Raw genomic sequence first — 12,103 nt, forward strand, 5'->3', positions numbered from 1 at the left:
ATTGTTCTGGCAGGAGATAAGAGCAGTGGGTGTCAATAATAACTAGACAACTGTATCAGTCTTAATAAAATTTTTGTTTTATTTTGCCGAAGAATTTCGACAAAATAAAACAACAAACAAATTATATTATTTGTAACATTATGAGTACTATAAAGACACAATTTCTCACAAATTAATATTCTAACAGAAAATCCCCAAATGATGACCCGCTTCCTGATGAAAAGATGGACGTCCAAGACGAATCGTCACTGTCGCTATTGCTGCTACTAGAGCTATTCGCGTTATCGTTATTTTCATTATCACCGCCCAGATTAATAATTACACGACCTGAAATGATTAGCGTTAAAGCGCAAAAAACAATCGAAAGATATTAATAACTTACCTCCTCCATCGGATCGATCGTCATCACTATTATCATTATCCAAATCATCGTCATCATCATCTTCTTCCTGATCCTTAAATTTAACATTTAACAGTTTATCGCAACGCAGACCAAACATTAAATTTACCTGTTCATCTTCATCATCTCTCCGTCTTCCTACATCGTATAACCGTACCACCGATTCCTGGATTGCCTTGTAGATTCCCTGGTTTTCAACCAGAAGAATTTGGGTGTCAAACGAGTTGACCGACATATCATAAATATCTTTTTTAACATCAATTGTGGCTAAAATTAAAAAAGCATTAATAAACACTCGTAGAAAGTGTATACAATGAATACCAATGCTAGAATAATCACTGGAATCTATGATTTTAAGACTAGAATCAAAACTAGAATCGCCGTCGTCCATCTCTCGTTCCATCGATATGGCATAGAGTGCACTATTGACCGGCGAGAAAACTACCGAACACTGATTTAACACTGGAACTGTTTTCAGTAGACGCAGTGTTTTTGTGTCTGTCCGCATATCCCAAATTTCAGTATTTGAAATAATCTACAACGACACAGTTTAGACTAGTAACAAAAGCAGAAGTAGCGACCAAGTCAAACCTCTAGTCCATTTGGATGGAAAACACCATTTTGAGTTTGATTTAATTTATCCAGTCGATTGATGACTTTGCCGGACTTCACGTCAAACAATACACCGTCAGTTAAGACCATTTCATCATCCCAACTGAAAGTGGCTCGGTTTTTGGTGTACAAGTTGCTCAATTGTGGAGTGAGTTTTAGTATAACTTGGCCAGTAGTTACGTCATAAATCTGTTTAAAATTGCAGAACATTTAAAAAAAAATCACAAATAATGTATTAATAACTAAGTGTGTGTGTGTTGAAAATCAAATCATTTTGTATAATCAAAAATGTTACTTACCGTTGCTTCACCTCCTTTGGTTCCAATAATTTTGTTTTGAGTCAGTTTGCTGAATTCTACGTGCTCTTCGTCATTAAACGGAAACCTATCGCAATTAATCAGTGCTAAATAGAGCATGCATTCAATTCAGTCAGTTTTTTGATTTATAACAAATAAAATAACAAAATTATATTGTACTGTGTAATTGGGCGATTACTTTTATCCGCCAAAAGCTAAAGTCTAGTTCTTGTTGCTTTTGTTAAGTTTTCTGTTTGCATTTGAATAGAAACATCTATAAAAGTATAGATATACATATAATAGATTTTTTTAGATAAAAGGCTTCCCGATTGACTTGCCAGTTTGAATGTAAACTTTTTTTAACCGATGTACTTAGAGAGACATTTGATTAACTATGTGACATAACACAAACAAACGAATTTGAAAGTCAAAAATATTTTACGGTTTTAAAAGGAAGGTAAGAAGAAGGAAGGAAAGGTTTCAATTATTTTTTGAAAGATTGAAAAAACGTTGCAACGCTGAATATGTAAGTTGAAGTTCAAATTCAACTATTGTAGATAATATAGCTCGAGTTTTATCACAACTGATATCTACTTACTTGAGATCAAAGTTTTCAAGACCCCAGAGCCCAGAAAGAGGTCTGCCCCACGAAGAGCAGGTCAATAAAAGCTCTCCAGTCCGATTTGGTTCCATATAAGTAATAAAATTGTCGTGGGCATTAAACATATTCTCTTCGTTTCCAGTAACCATATTGTAAGTTCTTATGTCTCCGTTGTAATCTCCAACAATAACCGAATTTCGGCCTGGCAGAAACTTGGCACAGGTAAAAAACTCATCGTCGCCAGCTGGTCGTATACTCTGTATCGGACAGTATCGTGAATGCACAAATCTCATATCCATAGATTTAGATTGATACCCTAACTGTCTGCCTGCATACCTCATTACAAAGTTATTTCCGGACACTAATTTGGGTTTCGGATCCGGACACTTATGAGGCACAAACAGGTTGAATTGTGGACACGTCGCGATAGGGTTCTTACACAACGCGTGCTGGTTCGTTAAGTATTGAGTTATAATCGAGTCTAGAGTGACACGCGTTTGATCGTGCGGTTCTTCCACAGGTCTGACAACCGACACTTCGTTGCTCCATTGCTTTTGAAGGCGAGAGTTTTGGGGCGTTGGTGTAGATAATTGCGTTTGACGGGGAGTTTTTTTAACTAACTTAATAGGGTTTGGCGTTGTAGCGGCCATGCTCGTTGATTCTTCTGAGGTGTTGTTCGTGTTGGAATTGTTACGAGCAGGTGTTGATGGGGACGCAAAAAGTCGTGTTCGAACTGGAGTGAGATTGGTTGAATAGCGGAATTTAGTGGGGTGTTGCGATGATATTGAAGTAATGGAACTTCCTAAGTTGGCTTCCCTCACCAGTGTGCTTGCTGTATCCATGTAACCTATTACAAATTTAACGTCGTGTGACTACATATTAAGTTATATTAACAGACATTATTATTAACTAATTAACTTCTCTGCGGAAAAAGAGATATTTAACAGACTCTATTCGCAAATCAAAATAGCTCTTTCATTTATTTGTTAACACACTTTTTTGAAACATTTTACTATTTTCCTTCAACAACCTTAGAATACGTAACGTTATGACCAGCTGTTCCTGCTTAACTAATGTTCTAGATAACTCTTATACATTTTCAGACTACGTATTCCGTCATTCCGTGTGCCGCATAATTGAGGTAAACTGTTTTGCCACTTTTTAGTTGAAGTGCAATCAAAATATTGTATTTTTGTTTTTCGCCATTTGTGAAAACTGAATTTATAACTAAAATTACGTAATTCAGACAGTACGGTATTTTTTCCTAAGAAGTGTGTTATCTTCAGTTGTGAAGATCACATTTCATGTCACTTCACTCTGCTTCTTATGCAAGTTTGATCATTTTTAACTGGTCTATACTACAAATATGCTGTTGTATTGCAAGTAAATAAATTATTGGTAACATTGGCCATTGCTTTTATTTAAAGAAAATGCAAATATTATATTATCACTCATTGAATAAAAATTTAATTTATAATGTTTAACTCACCTTTAGAAATTAAATGCTGATGTATAAGCTGCAATAACTGTCGATCATTAAACTGTATCTTAGTTTGCGCCACCACGTTAGCTTTATGTATCCTATGAATGTTTGCCATAGACACTTCCAGGTCGTTACCGCCATGGCCGGAAAGCCTTTCCAACAATTCTAACGCGTATTTCTGAAAAGCCACGTGTTCTTGTCGTTTTTCTTGAAGAATTGGGTCCCTCATTAAATTCTGAAGCTCGCCGCTGGTGAACAGAGGCAACTTGGATACAATTTGCCGCACTGTTTCGCATCTAGCTAGACCGGCTAAACCTTTACATGCTAAAGTTCGGATGGCGTCCGCGTCTGTGATTGGAGTTTTGCAATTCATCAGTTGGATCAGTACTAGAATGCCACTGTTAGATCGGACACAGTCCCATACCTAAGAAACCATTAAGACATGTGGAGTTTAGTACAAGCTTTTAAATAACAAGAATTATTGAAATCTGTATTACTGTTACTACTTACTGTTCTTGTAATAATATTTGGCAAACATGTGTCATGTTGAATTGCAAAAAAAATGATGTCTCCTTTGTCTCAATTAGTAATGACAGAAGCAAAATTATTATTTTTTCTTTAAAACTTTATGTCTACTGAATTTCAATCCATAAAACAAGTAATAAAAACTAACACATACCTTTTGAATTAACTCCTCAGAATTTTTGAATTTGACTTTCTTGTTTGGCGAATTTACATTTCCTAGTGAAGCTCTGCCAACAGTTCCACCAACACGATTTATTGGAGCGCACACCGAGTTTACCAGCACCCTTAAAGCTGCCTTTTCGACGTCAGGATCGCGGACTATTTCGCCTTCGGCGGCACTGACAATTATGCTGAATCCCACTGTGAGTCGATCTCCGGGAAGTTCTACTTTCTCGCATAATAACAGAAGAACTTTAGGCATTACACAAGCTATGGCTAAAACTTCCAAGGCGGATCGGATCGTTTCGCCGCGTCCTCCATAGTTCCATTCGAATGCGATTGCGATGATTTTCAAGAGTAAAGTGATATCGCCCAGTTTTAATAAGTGATCTACAGGAGCCCAGTGGCTGCGAAACGGCATTTGTTGGAGTAGTAATTCGATGTTTTGTTGAACTTCTTCGGGAGACAACTTGCATGGCTAATTTAAATAAAAAACATAAATGTTAGAATGTCCAAGAGTGGATTAAATAACATTTGATTAAAGTTTAGTTGACACAATCCATATTAACCATCATAACAATAACTAATAAAATCAATTAAGTACACTAAAACTACACCACAAATATAACATTACCTTGTAAGGCGGTAAAGAAGGCATTAACGGTACACTAAGTTTCTCAGCAGGTCTAAGTTGAGCTCTTTTAATAAGTTCAGCTTTTCGGTAAAGATGAGCTTCTAAATACCGACGATATGCTACACAAACATGCCGCACAATTTGACGAGACGCATCCTCGTTATTTAGTGTTAACTCTTGATCCGTTTGGAGGATTGGTAAAGTGGAAATCTATTTGAAAATACATCAAAATAATTACTTAATATTTTTTTTCATAACTTTCGACTTACGACATTATGCATTTTGCGCAACCCATCTTGAGCATCAAACTCGTCTAATATTATTGCAAATTGGAATGTAATTCCAAAGAACATAATTGCTTGACATTTTCCTGAATCGTGAGAGCATTCCAATAGCCATAAAGCGTACCTACAAGTTTAACAATTTTTCCTTTATTGTTCATGGTGTGTGTGTAGAATAATTTAATAATAATTATTCTGGGGTATAGTCAATTAGCGTCAGTTGTAAAACCACTAGTTTTTTAATAGAATGTCAGGTGTAGGCCCTATAATCTTTACAATAGTCTTTTACATAATTTGAAACCAAGCCCATGACCATAACGGGTGTCTAAAGACAGTCAAAGTGGGAGAAAAGCTCGTACAAAAAAAGATAAGTTTCAAGTTACTACTTTACCAGTGAACATTTTTAAATTTTTTCTAACATAGTAACTTGTTGTTTGGGTTAATCTATTGGGAGATTTTTGGGCGCTTTATCATTAACATCATGTGTTCCAAGAAATAGTAGATTAACGGAAAAATGGATATAACAGTGTTCAATTTGAATTAAGCCATTTCAGCAGCTTTATATCTGTTACATAACGTGAGTATTTTTCAGCACAAGCCCCATGTTTGATAAAACCTTACTGTGTCCAGAGACAGACAAACTTAAAGATTCTCTTTATTTGTATATGTTTTTCTCCCACTTTAACTGACTTTGGACACCCTGTATGGTTCTATCAGCAGCACTGCTATGTCGATTTTTTTCGGATAAATATTTCTTAAGACACGCGACATTGATTGAAAAACGCCCAAATTTGCCTAAAAATGTCACTTTCTTGCAAGCACTTATTTCCCGTCCTGTATAGTATAGTTATAAATGCATTAAAGTACAAATTTTTTCCAGCAACCAAAAGCCAATAAATCAAGCCCAATGATACTTCAAACCGTATCAAAATTCGTTGATTAGTTTCGATTTGGCCAGATTTAAAAAAATACTTATTGACGTGGTGCGCAGGATTTGTAGGTATTCAGATTAATTGAAACTAGTTTGGTGGAGGTTGATTGGAAATACTTCCAATTAAATCGAAGTTTGGCAGTACGTCACTGTAGTTTAATGTAAATCCGAAAAATTCAGGTTAGGTTAGGTTAAAAGTTTGCAGTACGTTACGGTAGTTTAAAGTAAATTACGAACATTCAGATTAATTTGGAGCAATATTGAAAAGTCAGAATAGATTGGAGTAAGAAAACAGCTCTGAGAAAGTCATATTGGGGCTATTACCTAAAACAAAACAAAAGATAGCTTGTTTTTCCAATTCAATTCACATCTTCAACATTCTAAATAACATTTCTTCCAAAAAAACTCTTCAAGAATCACTTACTTGACCAGATTTTTAATAAGGTACTTTGGCATCAGACACACTCTCTCCATAGCTTCATCGCAGTATCCCAAATAATAAAGACACAATGAAACACCAGTTGCTGCTACAGACGGCCTGGGTACCTCCAATAAAGCTTCTAATCCTTTCCGTTGCAGAAATTCAACCGAAAACTTTTTATGACACAACAGAGCGGCTAGATATTTTAACGCTTCAAACGCCAACCGGACCTCTTTGGTCGCTCGTACATTAACGTAAGTAAGAATCAAATCTAATGCGATATTTTCGTTCAGCGCGTGTCCCAAAAACTCTTGATATTCACCGATTGGGGTTAAGTAACGGAGAATTAGGATTTGACGGGTTGCGATTGTTGGAGGGAACATTTGAACAGTGCCAATCATAAAAGTTTCCAGTTCGGCCCACGAGGAATTGCTGGTTTCTGAGATTCCGTGTCCGTTTTTGTTCAAACTTGGGCTACAAGCGGGAGATGCAACATCTGGCGGATCATTTTCCACATGAAGACGTTTTTGTACTGGAGACTGAAAATAGTACATGCAAAATGTTTTTCTTCACTTCAAAAAACACAAAAATTTTCATATATTAATTCACAATCTTAGAAATCAATAAAATTGACATGCTTATGATTTGACTATAAATACTTACATGACTTTCAAATACATGAGCGGGACTCCTTTTTCGCTTAGAGGGCGAAATAACATCACTATCCATTTCTGTATCATCTAATGCTCCTTCACCATCACCATTATCTGAACATTATAAAATACACAGCTAGTTAACATTAAAACCATAAAACCAACACAACATACTCTTGTGAGGTAAACTAATGTCGTCCGTCGTTGAACCTAAATGCGCAAAAGGCCTACTACTGCTTGAAATATTTGCAAAATCAGAAGAGTTTCTGAGTCGTTTCAGTCTTTGTAATAATAGAGGCACTAATCGGTTATTTTCCTCTTTAAATTTAGCGGCTATTTCGGGAATTTCCATAGCTGCTGCTAAAACGCCAGTGGAGTAACTCTGTAAAGGTTCTATAGATTTGGTGGCCCATTTCAGTAGTCGTTGTATCAAGCTATCCATATCCTATTATAAAATTTACTTAAAATCTAAATGGTTTTTTGTGTTTTATTTTAAATACCTGAAAGACAACAGAGGTTTCCAAACCAGGCATAAGATCCAAAAGTAACCTACAAGCAGCAATGTTAAGTTGATCTATGTTTCTGTCAATTAGATTTTGCCGCGAGTAATATGTTTCTTTCATGTAATCATTCAATAACTAAAAATATGAATTTGAATATAGTTAGTATGTCACAATATAGAATGTTTCATACTTTGCTCATAAAACTGTCTTTTCGAAAAATTATTTTCAGTATTTGGCCTAATTTACAGTCTGGATCGGAGCGAGACGGGTGTCGCTCATCAAATGGGTCAGGGTCCATCTTCGAGTAATTCTCAGTTTCTGCTTCCAAAATTTCAGCTAGTCTATAGAATAAGAGAAAACTACTGTTATGTATGTATTATTATGAATTTTTCTAACGCCACATCATAGTAAACTTGACTGATCAATAAAACTACTTCTAAGACTTTATTTGTTACTTCAAGGTTTCGAATTAATTACAACTACTATACATTGCACATAAAGTGTTATAAGTTATGATATCAAAACTTTAAGCATGTATAATACACACTTTAGGTGTGTGGCCATTTCTGTAAAATTAAAAGTGAGCTTGTTTGGTTTTACATGACTGAAACTTTACAGATTATTATACAACCATTAACATACTACCATTATTATACTTTTTTTTTACAGAACAGTGCACGTTTACAAAAATCAAAAATATAAAAAAACTAAACCATGCTGAAACAAACATTTTCCTCCAAAATTTTAAAAATACTTACAGTACTTATTACATTTAATAAGAATAACAACAAAATGCATAATAACATAATCAAATGTACAAATATGTCTCTACTAAATGTTAACAAAAAACATGCAAGTAAAATGTTATTTTTTTGCTTGACAATATATATAGCTCTATTACTCTTATAAATAGCCTTGGAACTATGAACATACAGTTTTGTGCTAATTCAAAAATCATGATCACAGCTGAAAATGTGCAACCTCATTCATACATGCAAAAAGTCATTTTATATGAGACTGAAAACAAATTGAAGTACATTCTGCAAATATAATAAGTTAACAGTCAAAATTTAATATTGTTTTACCACACCCTAAATTTTGTAAACAAGTCAAAACCTTGTCTTCATTATCAGGTAAATCCAATAATTAAAACTAATAGAAGCAAAAGTGACATTGAATATTTGTCTAATTACTTAAAAGTAATATTTGATTGGCATTTTTGTTCTGTTGTAAGAGTTGTAACTACAAGCTAATTTAGTTGTTAGCAATACTGCTGTATTGAGTATTATAGAGGACATTATTAATGGAACAGCAGAAGCAACCAAGTTTGTTTCCTTTACCATTAAATACAGAAAGTCCATTAGTATGATAGGAATTAAATAACAGACAAAAAAACCTATAATAATTTAAGACATTAGCAATCATTTAATGATACAGTTCACAAGTAAGTTTTAGGTAGAAAGACATAATGATAGGGGGTTTCATTTAAATTATTAGTTATTTGATACCCATTTGGATCAGCAAAAGCAAATACATACTTGGTAAGAGTAGGAACAGGATCATAAGTAGGAGGTGTTCGTTCTTCTTCCCAACGCCGAATTAAGCCGGTCACCTCATTTATAATGTTCTGATTGTTGTTATCACCCATTTTGATAAAACTTCCTCTTGTAGTTTAAAAAATGCTGCTGAAACAGTGAAACATAACCTAAAAAACAACATTGTGGAAAAGGAAACCACTTTTTAGGTTTAGGTTATACTTACCGATTACGTTATTTACTTAACTTTGTTTTAAGCTGTAAAATAAATTTTAATCCTAAAAACAGCTTAAATTAAATACAACCACACAGCAAATAGTAAAATAATTAAGAAAAACTACAAAACGTTTTTCAAAATTGACAATTTTCTGTAGAATGTAGAATTTAATTAATTTACTGACGGATGACATTGATTGGTTGACGTTATGACGTTAATCTTAAATGATTTTCGACAATTGTAATAGTAGATCGATAAAATAGTCAGGGAAAAGAATATCGAAATCTGCTGAAACGTCTAAATTCAGTTTTTGACTCGTTCCGGCAGATGGCGTGCACTATAAAGAGAGTTTTATACCTACGCTAGCAATCTAGCGACATCGAAAAACGATACCGAGAAAGTTTGAAAGAATTTTTTAAGTCAAAGGTGCAAAAAGGGGCTCAAAGGTATTACGTTTATTCATTGATATTGAACAATATTTAACTGACAATTTTCCTTCGTTTTAGCTTTTTTGTCAAGTTTTTCTTTTTAATAATAACAAAATCTGTGTTTTTAAAACGATTTCTCATTTAATAAATAGCGTTTAATAATTAATTCTAATCAATAACCAATTCAAAGCTGGTTTATCGTGATTTGCTTGCATTCTGTCACACAACACAACTCCCACACCTTACTAGTGACCTTTTGGACAGATGACGACAATTATCACGTGACCATTGAATATTGAATAGTTGATGACTGTCAAAAATTGCGTTTTTCATTTTTTTTAAGCAGAACACACTACGCAGGACGCCGCCATTTGCAGGGTTCTAACTTGTGAGAATGGGCGTCTGACGTTAGTTTAGAAGATTTGAAGAAAAAAACTGGTTCCTTCTGACTATGGAAAATAAATCAACAAAGGTAAATAATAAATATCGTTATAATAATTAATAATATAAAAGCGGCATTGATGACGTGTCAATTTTTTTTCTGTATTTTCTTACAACGAACGCCGCCATTTGAAGGTTCGTAGATTTGCAGGAAAAAAACGGATTTTGTTTTATTTTCTGTACAATTAAGTAGTAGTATTTTTTTTAATAGCATTGATACGTATTATTAGGATATAAGGTGTGTAATGTAAAAAGTAATATCGCTTTTTACTAATTTCTTTCTTATTTTGCAGATCCTCTTCCAGTTTTGTTCATCGTGACGTCAAAAAAGCTCTGCTCGCTATTTGTTGCTGGGGGTCAAAGTATTTTTACCTACGACCTCAATGTAAATAGCTAATTACGCATAGTTTTCCGTTACGTAATGACCCTCTTTACGCACAGTTGTTGTTAGCTATTGGATTACACTCCTGAAATTACATACTCGCCGCTAAGCAAAGAAAACTAAATAATAAGTAGGTATACCGTGTGTCCAGGATAAGGAGGGCCACTATGTGGATCTTGGATAAGGTTATACAGATTTGGTTAAATGGGAGACAAGTTGCATAATCATGAGCTTAAAAAAAAGACATTTAGAAAACAACAACTTTTTTGATTTTTGAGATATTTTACAAAAAGTGAATTTTTGGATTGTACTCGTATGTGTGTTTAATTTTTTTGTGACGTTAATATTGGACCAAGATCAAAACTATGACACTTATCCATAACAACTTTTAATACTCTTTTAAGTGGCTTTATCAGTTTTTCATTTCAACGTTTCGTCTTTGCAAAACCATCATCATTTTTATTTTTTTTTAAATACGGTCTTGATGTTTTTATGTTAGATTCTAAAAGCTCTTTTAATTCCGAATTCAATAATGGATGAACTTTGACTTATTTTTAATTTATATTTATTTTTGGTTTGGTATTGAAGAAAAAATTGTTTTTTCTAGTCTTATTTTTAAGTTTAAATTAATAATAACCATCTAAATAACCTGAACAGTTTATTGGCATAAGCAATTTTTAAAAAATAAAATTTTAGATACGTTATAGAATTTTTTAGTAAGTTCAAAAAACAATGTAAAACGCATTTAAACCATAAAGTGTCATACATAATTGAATTGGCAATAAAGTGTGCTTTCAGAATGTGATATTAAAAAACAATGACTGCAATTAAAAAAATGAAGTTGATGATGGTTCCGTAAAGACGAAACGTCGGAATGAAAAACTGATAGTGCCATTTTAAAGAGCTTTAAAAGTTGCTGTGGGGAAGTGTTATTAGTTTTGGTCTAAGTTCATTATTAACATCACAAAAAAATAAAATATAAAATCCTAGAATTAACTTTTTTCAAAATATCTCAAAAACCGAAGAAAATTTCGACGTTTTCAAAATGTCGTTTTATTAAGGCGCAACTTTTTTTTCATTTAACCAAATGTGTATCTCTAACCGTTTCTAAGTGTCCCTCCTTATCCTGGACACACTGTATGTACTGGATTTTAGAGATTGTCCATTGCTTTTACCGTAAAGTACAGATTTTTTTGTAAAAAACTGCAAAAGTTGCTAATACACATACACACAATTTCGTTTTTATCAAAAATTATACCCCTGACTATTACGTTTTAGCTTTTAATAACACGTGAAATGTTTAACCAATAATTTAAATATGGATGACAACTTTCAGATGCGATCGAACATATTCCAATTTATCTTTGACAATAAAATGAAATATATGAAAATTGACAAAAAAAGAAAATTACACACCAGCTGCAATTACGTTTTACTGTATCAAACAAATTGGTGTATACTTTGTTCACATAGTTGCAAAATGTTCTATATTAAATTTGTTTAGTAAACCTAAACTCCCTCTCTTCTGCTCTTGGGATTTGTTTAAAAGATAAATCCTCTACGGACCCCAATTTAAAGAGTGCATAATGCCTCCGTAAACT

At 33.6% G+C, this 12,103-nt stretch overlaps 1 protein-coding gene and 1 long non-coding RNA gene across 2 annotated transcripts; one reads left to right on the forward strand and one right to left on the reverse strand.

Annotated features, from left to right (window-relative positions):
- Window positions 1–55: 55 nt before the first annotated feature.
- On the reverse strand, window positions 56–9,419 carry LOC145728677 (protein mahjong-like). Its single transcript, XM_081979090.1, has 18 exons — window positions 9,261–9,419; window positions 9,038–9,204; window positions 7,690–7,840; window positions 7,497–7,634; window positions 7,171–7,441; window positions 7,007–7,110; window positions 6,347–6,882; window positions 4,980–5,118; window positions 4,711–4,920; window positions 4,072–4,554; window positions 3,399–3,816; window positions 1,907–2,756; window positions 1,312–1,396; window positions 992–1,201; window positions 722–935; window positions 510–667; window positions 383–455; window positions 56–327 (listed from the first exon to the last, which is right to left on the reverse strand). The coding sequence occupies exons 2-18, from the start codon at window positions 9,145–9,147 to the stop codon at window positions 173–175; spliced, it is 4,305 nt and encodes a 1,434-aa protein (XP_081835216.1). The 5' UTR covers window positions 9,148–9,204; window positions 9,261–9,419; the 3' UTR covers window positions 56–172.
- Window positions 9,420–9,696: 277 nt separating this feature from the next.
- Window positions 9,697–11,736, forward strand: LOC145728681 (uncharacterized). Its single transcript, XR_014178137.1, has 2 exons — window positions 9,697–10,151; window positions 10,414–11,736. It is a non-coding gene; the product is annotated as an uncharacterized LOC145728681 (long non-coding RNA).
- The last annotated feature ends 367 nt before the right edge of the window (window positions 11,737–12,103 follow it).

The sequence above is a fragment of the Ips typographus genome, linkage group LG4 (genome assembly GCF_016097725.1).
Source record: "Ips typographus isolate SLU linkage group LG4, UJ_Ityp_2.0, whole genome shotgun sequence".
In the NCBI taxonomy this organism is placed as follows: Eukaryota; Metazoa; Arthropoda; class Insecta; order Coleoptera; family Curculionidae; genus Ips; species Ips typographus.